The sequence below is a fragment of the Pinus tabuliformis genome, chromosome 1_2 (assembly GCF_031772625.1).
Source record: "Pinus tabuliformis cultivar Carrire ecotype Pingquan chromosome 1_2, CPIR1, whole genome shotgun sequence".
Lineage (NCBI taxonomy): Eukaryota > Viridiplantae > Streptophyta > Pinopsida > Pinales > Pinaceae > Pinus > Pinus tabuliformis.
In genome coordinates this window covers 127,647,676-127,659,427 of record NC_142298.1, presented here as the reverse complement: position 1 = coordinate 127,659,427, position 11,752 = coordinate 127,647,676, and the positions used below count along the sequence as shown (strand labels likewise).

The 11,752-nt window shown below is 37.2% G+C and overlaps 1 protein-coding gene across 1 annotated transcript; it reads right to left on the bottom strand.

Annotated features, from left to right (window-relative positions):
* Positions 1–3,549: 3,549 nt before the first annotated feature.
* LOC149204850 (pentatricopeptide repeat-containing protein At5g27110-like) lies at positions 3,550–7,853 on the bottom strand. Its single transcript, XM_089394781.1, has one exon. It carries the CDS (start codon positions 7,386–7,388, stop codon positions 4,530–4,532), a length of 2,859 nt encoding a protein of 952 aa, XP_089250907.1. The 5' UTR covers positions 7,389–7,853; the 3' UTR covers positions 3,550–4,529.
* Between the last annotated feature and the right edge of the window lie 3,899 nt (positions 7,854–11,752).

Genomic DNA, 11,752 nt, shown 5'->3' with positions numbered 1-11,752 from the left:
TTCACAATTTAAAACACTATTTAGTGGTAGTGAAAAAAAAAGTCCCAGAAATCCGCCTATGGCAGATTCCAACCAACCCAAATGAACTTGGTGACCCTAAACTGCCTCTAAAAGTAATTGTACCGATGTCAGTCGCGCTATACCTCCTGTCGTCTCCAAACTCAACGTTTCGCTTGAGGTCTTTCTCCTTCAAGTCTCTGAAGAGATCTATATTGCCCATCATATGGAATGAGGCATTGTTGTCGAGATACCATATGCTTCCCATTACTGTGCTTGACATGCATGCAATGAGAGTAAAATCAAGCTAGCACTATGAAGCTATAGCTTCACCTGCTGCTGCTACTGCGGACTCCTTGCTTTCCTTCTTATATGGACATTTCGTGGCATAGTGTTCAAATTCATGAGAGTGAAAGCACTTGATGTTGGACTAGTCTTTCCTCTTTCCCTCCTCACCTTGGGACTTATTTCCCTTGGTTTTCTTTCCTTTGCTAACTAATGCGAGGTCTTCTTCCTCTTCTTTGGATGAGGTCCCATCTTGGTTGTCCCGCCTTATTTTTTCCTTCATTAGATCGGACCATAACCGCTCCCAACTCGATAGTTTGTCTCTACCATTCACAGAATCCTAATAACTGTGTCAGCACTAGGAAAGACCTAACAAAGCTAGAGCTACCAACTCTTCTTCAAGGACATTCACACTGATGCCGCCAAGTTCATCACAACAATGTGTAAACTTGCTCACGTACTATGGAATTGTGTCATTCTTTTGCATCTTGATGCTATGAAGCTTATCCTTCAGTGCGAGCTTCCTGTGGTCATTGTTGTTCTCAGAAAAGTCAATCAATGTTTTCCGCATCTTGAATGGAGTTTCCTTCTTGTGGAGATTCGAGAGAATATGATCTCAAACTCCCTCCAATATGATCCTCCTCGCATTAGCTACATCCTTCTTCCACTGAGCGAGATCATGGGCATCAGTTGCTTAGGGTTTAACTACATTTGTCTTGATGTAATCTAATAGCCCGTTATTATCTAATACAACCTCCATACAAATCTTCCATGCCACAAAATTTGTGGTTCCTTCTAGAGCATACCCGAGCCAGAGTACGGTGGAAGTCGCCTTATCAGTCTTGGAGAAAACCTGCAACACTGATATTGTAATTCGAATCTCCTGCACAAACTTTCAATTCTCTTCTCTTCTATTGTGATTCCGGCTCTGATACCATGCATAAATTTCTACAAATCTAGCTCTGATACCATGTAGAAATTCCTTGTAGATTCAAACTTCTTATGTAATTTGCTAAAACAAAAGACTTGAATCTACTCTACTCATTAGACGAAACAATTAAATGATCGAGAAATCACAACATAAACACAAAACAAGATTCAATTACATATGCTTAGAGATTTATCTAAGGGGAAAACAACTGCTCAAAACCCCTTCCTATTTGTATTGCATTAGTCAAGAAATAGAGAAGAAATACCATGCTTGCTCGAACCTGAGCAACCTCTACACTAGTATAATCTATCTCCATGTTTCACAAGTTGTCTCTGGTCAATACTTAACCAATTTTGCTGCCTTCCAAGCTCTTATTTCCTTGCATTGTTTCCTTGGGAATTAGCCCCTATTATTTATGGAAATTCCTCATCCATAACTGAACAATCCCTATAGACCGTTCTCTGACTACATGCACCACCTGTACAACTTGGATAATTATACAAGTGATAGTACATTTCCCTTGAACTCCAATCTCACCTAAGTAACTTGTATTTCATGCATGCATGAGTTAATTATGGTTGATTTAGTAGTTAACTGGTTGAACACTAAAGCTGCAACCCACTGCTACACCTCCTACTAGTTCCTCCAACAATTGGAACTAGTTTAATTGACTTTAACTCAGTTTATCTGAATTAAATCATTACAAATCAAATTAAACTCAACCTAGGCTCCTAAAATTTACGAACCACTCTACATGAATCAAGTTAGGCCCTCAACTCGAATTAATTGAGCCAACTAAGTGAAATTAATTTAGTTAACTCATTCTTGTTGTCTTGTGATGTGGAATTACAATTTTCTCTAATTTAATTCAAGGGAAACTTAAATCAGGATTTTCTTGTTGCCATTTTCAACATCCTGGTCCCTCTACCAATGTTGCTTATTGTTCTCCCCCATCTCCTATTTGTTAGCATGGGTTTGGGCTCTACCCTTAGCTTTCTCATTCATACTCTTCTTTGAGTGCTTTGGCCTTGTGCTCTCTCCTCCCCTCTAGCTATCCCTTTCATTCCACGTCCATTTCTTGTACTTCTCTAGCACTAGGTCTCATTCCCAATACTCGTTCCTTCCTCAACATCCCTCCCTTACATAGGTTTTTCCTTTTGTTGCTACAATGGCTCGCCGAGGTCACGAGCAATGTAGGAGAAGCGGCTTTGTGGGTGAAAGTGGCTCTTGTGCTTGGTCCAAAACAACATCCTTTGCTCATCTCCTTCACAACCAAAGTCCACCCAAGGTTCTCCATGAACTCCATGAGGAAAACAAGGAAACAGTTCAAGAGAGAGACTGCCTTTTTTATTAAGAGATATTGGTAGATGTTGTTGCATGGGTGCTTGACGTGGGTTGGAGGCATCAAACCCAAATACGTCCATACAATTGACTAATACTAGCTTATGAAAATTGTCATTGGCAAGGAGCTTTTGGAATGAAATGATGCCATGAACAAGATCCTACTATTGCTAGAAGACCTTCTAATGTAGATAGGCACTGGATGGTTGCATGGAGCGAATAGAGGCCCAGTTCATTTGGATGTTCATGGGCCTCCTCCTGAAATTTTGAAATAATCCTAGGAGAAGCCCCTCGTGAATTACAGAACCAAGAATTTTCTGGAATCTAGAAAAACTAACGCCTTTCTAGTCATCTTAACGATAATGAAACATAACGGAAAATGATGTATCAAAGACTTTGAAATCTCGCTCTTCTTTTAGGGCTAAAGTTCCTCGGTGATTAGTCCTTTAGTCCTCCGTAATAGTTTAAGGGTTCAAGGTAGGTTACATTGCTTCGATTTTACTACAAATGGGTGTTACATAGTTTCTGACAAAGTTGAAACTATAACATGTTATGTGGACACTACAACGTTGTTAGAGCCTTTGGGGTTGTTTCCCTTGTTGATTACAAAGGGGTCAGTTAAAAAAAATGGATGATCTAATGCCCGGGTTATGATCAGATTACATGGATATTGCTTTTATGTAAATGAAGATGCTGTGCAATATTTTGTGAAGCTTTTGATTCATTATTTTTGTGATATTTTTGTGACTTTGAGGATGGTATCCAGGGTAAACTGACAACCTAGTAGACATCAAAAGAAGCCAACAATATCCACACATACAGCCAACTTCCACTTCTACTTCTCAATTGTCAATCACAGGAATTAACCCAGCAGACTATATAGATTCTCTTGATATTGGAAACAAAGCAGACATGCTAGCTCTTCGTGCTAAGTAAGGAACTTGTTTAATGACACTTTCACACCATGATGTATCATTATTGATGTACCATTTTTATTTTAGTTCTGAAATATATTATACATTCTCAACAAAATTCACTATGTATGTTTTGAGAAACTGCGGCACACATTCAACATCATCCATGACAAATCATTTTGTCATCCCAATGTCCTCTATGTTAGACTGCAATATCCAGAATGAACTAATGTCTACACAATTCTATCACAGCATGAGGTTAATGGTTACTTGCTGGCAATATAGGCATCCACTAATTAGTGGATGTTTTTTACAACATTGAAGAATTTCCTAGGTCCCTTGGACCTCCCATTTTAATCTGAATCTTGACTGGCATAGGTGTCTGCATTACCCCAAGCCATGTCGAACAGAACATATGGAGATGAAAAGCAGAGCCTGTGTTGAAATCGAGTCATACCAGCACATATTAAAAGTGATAAAAGAGTTGGAATGGCTCATATTAGGGAGCACTCACAGAATTTTTCCGATGCTTCACAATAATACCTCATGATGATATACTGTATGGATTTATAACTCAGTTAAAACAGCCATGCTTCCTAACAGTATACGATGTGATAACATACGTACTCTGATGACTCTCTTCACCGGTCAGCATAAACTGATTCTATGATACAGAATGACTCTCTTCACCGGTCAGCATAAACTGATTCTATAATACACATTTCATTGGCAAATTATTGAAACTCTAACAGTCCAAGTTCCATTGGCATCCACCGAATAATTTTCACAATGGAGGAGATCATGTTTGAAAATAATGGAAAGGCTTGTCATCCTTCACAACTATTTTTCACCTAACAATCTTGAACATGAACTCATTGGCAGTAAGGCTGTCAAAGGCGACAGGAAAACTCTTGACCATTCATATCAGTGTAGGACGGTATGAGTAATAAGTCAAAAAGCAATGGTCTACTTCTCGTTGTCACTACAAAGACTTCCTTCTTCCCTCAACACCATGCAGAGCAATGTTTCTATCAGACATATACCCTACTTCCTTTATCTACTCACTCCAGCTCTCCAACACTATAGATTTTCTCCATTGCTGAATGGGAATTATGACCTACCTGGAATGCATGCAAACAGTTATTCACCTCAATCCAGCTGCATCCAGGCCTCTTTTTCAATCCTCTGTCCTTCAGCAACTTTCGCAGATTTGTTACTTCATCCCACCTGCCAGCAGAAGCATAGATGTTCGATAACAGAACACAAATTCCAATGTTATCGGGCTCTAAATGAAACAGGTGTTCTGCTGCATACTCTCCTAGTTCTAAATTATCATGGATTCTGCACGCAGCAAGTAAGGCCCCCCACACACTAGGACTAGGTTGTAAAGGCATTTTGTTGATAAAATCATAGGCCTCATCCAATCTCCCAGCACGACCAAGAAGGTCAACCATGCAGGCATAATGCTCCACCCTTGGTTCAATACCATATTGTCGGCTCATGCTATTAAAATATTCCCACCCTTGATCCACCATGCCTGCATGGCTACACGCAGAAAGAACACCAGTAAAGGTGATATAATCTGGCTTTACCTCTTCCAGTTGCATGTGACGAAAGAGTGCAATGACATCTTCCCCATACCCATGTGCAGCATAGCCCGAAATTATTGCATTCCAAGAGACACAGTCTCGGCCGGACAATCTATCAAATGCTTGTCTTGCATGTTTTATGCTTCCACATTTTGCATACATGTCTATAACGGCATTCATAACATCAATATCTGATTCAAAACCACTTAATAGTATATGATTATGGATCTCCTGTCCCCAGTGCATAGCTGCTATGCAGGTGCAAGCAGGGAGAATACTTGCAAAGGTGCCTGAGTCAGCTTTTACACCTGCGTGTTGCATTTGGAGAAAAAGTTTCAAGGCCTCATAACCATGCCCATTCTGAGTATACCCTGCAATGATTCCATTCCATGTTATGACATTTGGCTGTATGCCTGCCAGTTGCATTTCACCTAACAGTTTGAAGGCTGTTTCACCATGCCCATTCTGGGCATACCCTGCAATAATTGCATTCCATGACATAATATCTGGCTTTATGCCTGCAACGTCCATTTCATAAAACAATTCATGTGCCTCATTAACTTGCCCAGACTGAGCATAACTGGCAATCATTGTATTCCATGAGACTCCATCTCTTTCAGATATTTCATCAAAGACTCGTCGTGCACTGTCTACTCTCTTACATTTGGCATACATGTCTACGAGGGCGCTTCCTACGAAAACATCTAATTCAAATGCATTTCTAAATATGAAACAATGGATTTCCCTGCCTTTTCGCAAAGCTGCCACTTGGGTGCATGTTGAGAGAATACTAACAATTGTAATGGAGTTGGGTTTCATGCCAGCTATATGCATCTGTCGAAGGAATTCCAATGCTTGAAAACTTTTTCCATTTCGTGCATACCCTGCAATCAGAGTATTCCATGAGATCGTGTCTGGATATATGCCTGCAACTTGCATTTCATAAAAGCGTTCCAATGCCTCATTAAATTCTCCATTCTCGAAATATGCTACCATTATGGCATTCCATGTCACAATATTTGGTCGCATACCTACTAGCTGCATTTGAGTAAAACGTTTAATGGCCTCGTCGGAATAGCCACTCTGGGCATAGCATGTTATCAATGTGTTCCATGACACTACATCATTTTGGGACATTTTGTTAAAAACCTGTTGTGCATACACTAAACTTCCACACTTGCTGTACATGTCAATAAGAGAGTTCATGACAAAAGAATCTGAATCAAATCCACCTCTAATTATGTAGCCATGGATCTCTTTACCCTGTTGTAGAAACGCCAACTTGCCGCAAGTCAAGGCAATGCTAGCTATGGTAACATTGTCAGGTTTCATGTCTGCTGCTTGCAGCAAACGAAAGAGCTTTAATGCCTCGTCCTCGTTGCCATTCTGGGAATAACCAGCAACCATTGTATTCCAAGAAACAACATCTCTCACAGGAATTTCATCAAACACTTGACGTGCATTCTCTATACTTCCGCATTTTGCATACATGTCTACAAGAGCACTGCCCACAAAAACATCAGAGTCAAAACCACTCCTCCTTATATAATTGTGGACCTCATTGCCGTGGTCTAGATCAGATATGCGCGCACATGCAGGAAGAATACTTACAATGGTAATCAAGTTGGGTTTCACACCGAAATGTTGCATTTCCCGGAAGATTTCTAAAGCCTCACAGTCATGGCCATTCTGGGCATAACCTGCAATCATGGCAGCCCAAGAAACCACATCTCTTTCAGAAATTTTGTCAAACAGTAGGCGGGCAAACCCAATAATTCCACATTTTCCATACATGTCTACAAGGGCACTAGCTACAAACACATCTGAATCAATCCCACGTCTGATTACATAAGCATGAATCTGTTTCCCTTGCTCAAGAGACAATAGGCCTGAGCAGGCCTTGAGGACAGAAGGGAATATGAAATTGTCTGGTTGAATTTGGTTCTCTTGCATTTGACAGAAGAGCATGAGGGCTTCTTGAAAATAGCCGTGTTTGGCATATCCGCCAATTATGGAAGTCCAGCACAGGAGATTTGGATTCAGAATCGTGTCAAATACGAGGCGAGCATCATCCATACTCCCACATTTGACATACATATTCATAAGTTGGTTTCCAACAAATCCATTCTGTTCAACTCCGCTTTTTAGCAAATGACAATGGACTTGCTTGCCCTTTCTCACCGTTTTTATTTTGCCGCACTCCTGCAAAAGCGATACATAGTAATCATGGTCATAATATGCCCCATTCGGACATTGTATGCCAATGCTCCTGCTATTACTAATGGCGTATTTGTAAGTTTTATGCATCGCACTAACAAACGAGCGCAGCATTTCTGTTCCAAGGAGACAAATGTACCTTGGCTCTTACCGAGCATAGGTAGTAAGAACTCATAATATACATATCCTGTAATTGTTCAGTAACGCCAGTGACACCTCATGTGATCTATCTATTTGATCAGCACTGCTTTTGGAGCTTGCTATCCTGAGTAGTTTTTCGAAAGATTTTTCCCATCTCACCTTCTGATCCTAGAGGAGGTGAGCACCTCATGTGATCTATCTATTTGATCAGCACTTCTATTTGATCAGCACTGCTTTTGGAGCTTGCTATCCTAGTTTTCGGAAGATTTTTCCCATCTCTAGGACATTTTCTGAGAGTTTTTGAGCATTATTTGGTGTTTGAATGTGCTTTTTACACCTCTCTCTAGGTGCATCTAGGTGTGTTTCATGTTTGAAACAATTGAATGCCACTAGCTCAGTTTGGGTTTTAGGCCTCTAGGTATTGATTTCAAAGCCCACTATTTGCCACGACAGGCCGACGAAGGATCTAAATACAAATTTTCACAGGTAAATGTGTACTTTTCATTTTAGTTTATATATCAGTATTTTATTTTAGTTCATATATCAGATATAGATTTTATTTTAAATACTTTACTTGCAATTTTTTTTAATGAATAGACATAATTTAAATGTTTTTATTTATTTTTATTTTTATTTTTAGATTTTTATATTTTTATTAGGGCAGACATAAGCAAAATTTCAACTTTGATGAGACAAACACGGTTACACATCATACATCATACTGAGTTGTAGAATGTGCACTCTCGAAATGGACATATGGTCAAAGTGAAGCAATGATTTAAAAAGTAGAATCCTTCTCTTTTTATAATAAAATTGAAATAGTTTTACATATTAAAAATAATTGTGAAAATGTATGAGAACATTTAAAAAAAAATCATTACTTATAATTAAAAAGTGAATTTGATTCAATTCAATTGTATAAAGACTTTACCAAACACTAACTACTTGATAACAAAGATATACATAAAATTTCACAATCATTGTCTACTAAAAATAGAAAGAATAAAAATAAAAACTATGATCAATGGATTCTTGAAAACTTTCCTTCAATATGGCCTTGCACATGAGAAACCAAATCCCTACATGTTAAAACCCTAAAAGGAAAAACGTTCAAGGAAAAATTAGGTTAAAAGCATAAACATAACTCTCATACATATTATTTTTGAAAATATTGAGGTATCCAAATTGCATTTTCCATCCCAATTTTGATACACATTTGCAATTAACACATCTTCTCCACCATGCAAAGAATATATAAAAGAAAAACAAACAATATTGATAGTCGAGCATTTTAGAAACCACCCGTTATTATTGATCTAATTTAAGTAAATTTTGTTTTGATTATTAATTTTTTATTTTTATTTTTAATTTTATGGACAGACCATTACAACATCTATTCTATATTGAGTTGGAGAGCGGTTATTTTTAATCTAATTTAAATAACTTTATTATTATTATTATTATTATTATTATTATTTATGTAAGTTGATCAAGTCAAAATGTTAAATAGGATAGGATAAGATACTACAACATATAGGACATTACAACATCTCTTCCATACGACATAGTCTAACTTATAGATGAAATAGTCTTTTTCATTGGAATCTAAAGATAATTTCAAACACAATTGTGAAATTTTGTTGTTCAAAATACATTTTTGAATGCATAAATGGATTCAACACCATGAAAAAACCCTAGGCACTTGAATTCTACATATTAAACAATTTAAACTCAAGTTTTAAAAATCTCTGCCAGATTTTGATTAAAATCAACCAGAAAAAATGCTCTAAAAAAGGTCATTTCGTCTATAAATTAGAATACACCTCTTCCATATTGGGTTAGAGAGCGTAGCTTGATGTAATTAAATTAAAACTCTAAAAAAATCTTTTGAAATAAATACCCTTTTGAAATTTTAGATTATGTCCTCTATTGTGACCAGTAATCTTCATCATGAAGACTGAAAGCAAGCTTGAAGGAGCTACTAACTACAAAGCATCGAAGGCCAAGGTTGAAATAATTCATGAGAGAAACAAAGTTTTGGGAATTGTTACTTGTAAAGTTATTGAACCATCTGATCAAGAAGGAAAGGAGAAGTTTCATGAAGATGATATTTTGGCAAGAAACATCACATTGTATTCAATTAGGGATATTTTGATTCCCTATATTGTTGAACACAAAACTACTAAGGTTATGTATGATGTTATTATTGGATTAGATACCATTAATAACATGAATCAATCCATCAATCTAAGAGGACAACTTCATAATATCAAGATGATAAAGAATGTCATAGTGGCATCATATTTTGTTAAGGTATCTCAAATAATAGACCAACTCAAATCCATTGAAGAAGAAGTCCCTGACATGGAATTGGTAATTGTAGCTTTTGGTGGTCTGCTTAGATCTTGGGATTCGTTTGCATCAGGTATTAGTGCAACAAAAAATGCTCCAACCTTTGAAAAGATTTGGGCATAATGTACTCAAGAAGAATCAAGACTTTTTTCTAGAGGAGACATTGAAGATCCTAGTATATAAGCCTTTGCAACCCATGCTAAGGGAAACAAGAAGAAACCAGATTTTGGCAAGTTTCAAAGAAGTGTTTGTAAAAGACAAGGTCATAGATCTGCTCCAAAGGAGGATTCTACTTCACAATGAAAGCCTCCTCCTCCCTCTCAAGATAGAAGAGAGAATAGATAGAAATGAACTATCAAATGTTCTATATTTTCGTTGCTAAGCCTATGGCCACTATCAAGCGCATTGTCCTTAAAAGAATCAAAGAGATGACTGTGAAAGGAATGATGATCGTAAAAGAAGAGGAAGGCATCATGCTTTTGCTATTGATCTAAATGAGCCATCTTCAAAGAGGAGGGATAAGAGACGCGATTTTGAATCTAAATACTCATTTATTTGTGCTCTTACATGTTCCATTGAAAATCATGATGAAATTTGGCTATTGGATAGTGGTGCTTCTAGACACATGACTGGAAGTTGTGATCATCTATCTGAATTAACTATAAAGATGTTTACTCAAAAGGTTGAGCTTGGAGATAATGACAAATATGAAGTCAAAGGCATTAGTAAATCATCCTTTCAATTAGAATCGAGAGGTAATATATTTATTAACAATATTTTATTTGTTCTTGGTTTAAAGAAAAATTTGTTGTCCATATCATCTCTTGAAGACAAAGGATATAGAGTTTCTTTTGTTGATGGACAGGTCTTAGTATGGAAGGAAAATTCATCTTTTGAAACTGCTAAAGTCATTGGGGTAAGAATTGGAGGACTATATTGTCTCCTTAGTCACTCGATCCTAACTCTTCTACACAAAACTATTGAGTTTAGTGATATTTTTTATCGAAGGTACCCTCATATGCATTACAATGCTTTGGGAAGATTGAAATATTTTGTTAAAGGTACACCTAAACTTAAAGAAGACCATGATGGAGTATGCAAAGCATGTGCCCTTGGGAAAAATGTTAAAGGAAGATGCACTAGTAGTGATAACAGATCGAAAGGAATATTAGATCTAATGCATTCCTATGTATGTGGGCCCATGCTTGATAAAACCTTGGGTGGATGCTTGTATTATGTATATTTCATTAATGACTATTCTCGCAAAACATGAATATATCTCTTAAAGACCAAGGATCAAGTATTTGAAAAGTTTTTTGAGTTCAAAGCAGAAAATTCTACAGGGAAAAGAATCAAAACTATTTAAAATAGCAAGAAGACATGTTAAAAATAACATTAAGAAAGATCCTTATTTAATTTAGTCCTTCAATTAAATTAGGAATAAAATTTTAATTCCACATCACATGACAACTTGTAATAGTTAACTAAGTTAATTTGACTTAGTTGGCTAAGTTAATTTGAGATGAGGGTCGAAGTAGGGTCATGTAGAGTTTCTCCTACAATTAGGAGCACTAGTTGAGTTTATTTTGAGTTGTAATTAATTAATTTATTCTAACTGAGGTAAAGCCAGTTAAAGTAGTTCCAACTGATGGAGGAATTATGGGAGGTCTAGTAGTGTGGTGTTGCCTACAATCTCGTGGGGTGTTGCTTGCAATCCAGTGTGATGTTGCCGGAAGAACAGTGGGGTGCTGCTTGAAGTGCAATGTGGTGCTACCTAAAGTATAGTGGCGTGTTGCTTGAAGTACAATGTGGTGTTGCTTGAAGTGTAGTGTGGTGCTGCCTACAGTGATCAACCGGTAAACTAAAGATTCACTCATAATTAGCACATGCATGTCAGATCAAAGAAATACCTAGTTGAGATTGGAGTTCAAGGATCGTGTACTATCAATTGTAAACTAATCTAAATTAAATCGATGGTGCATGCA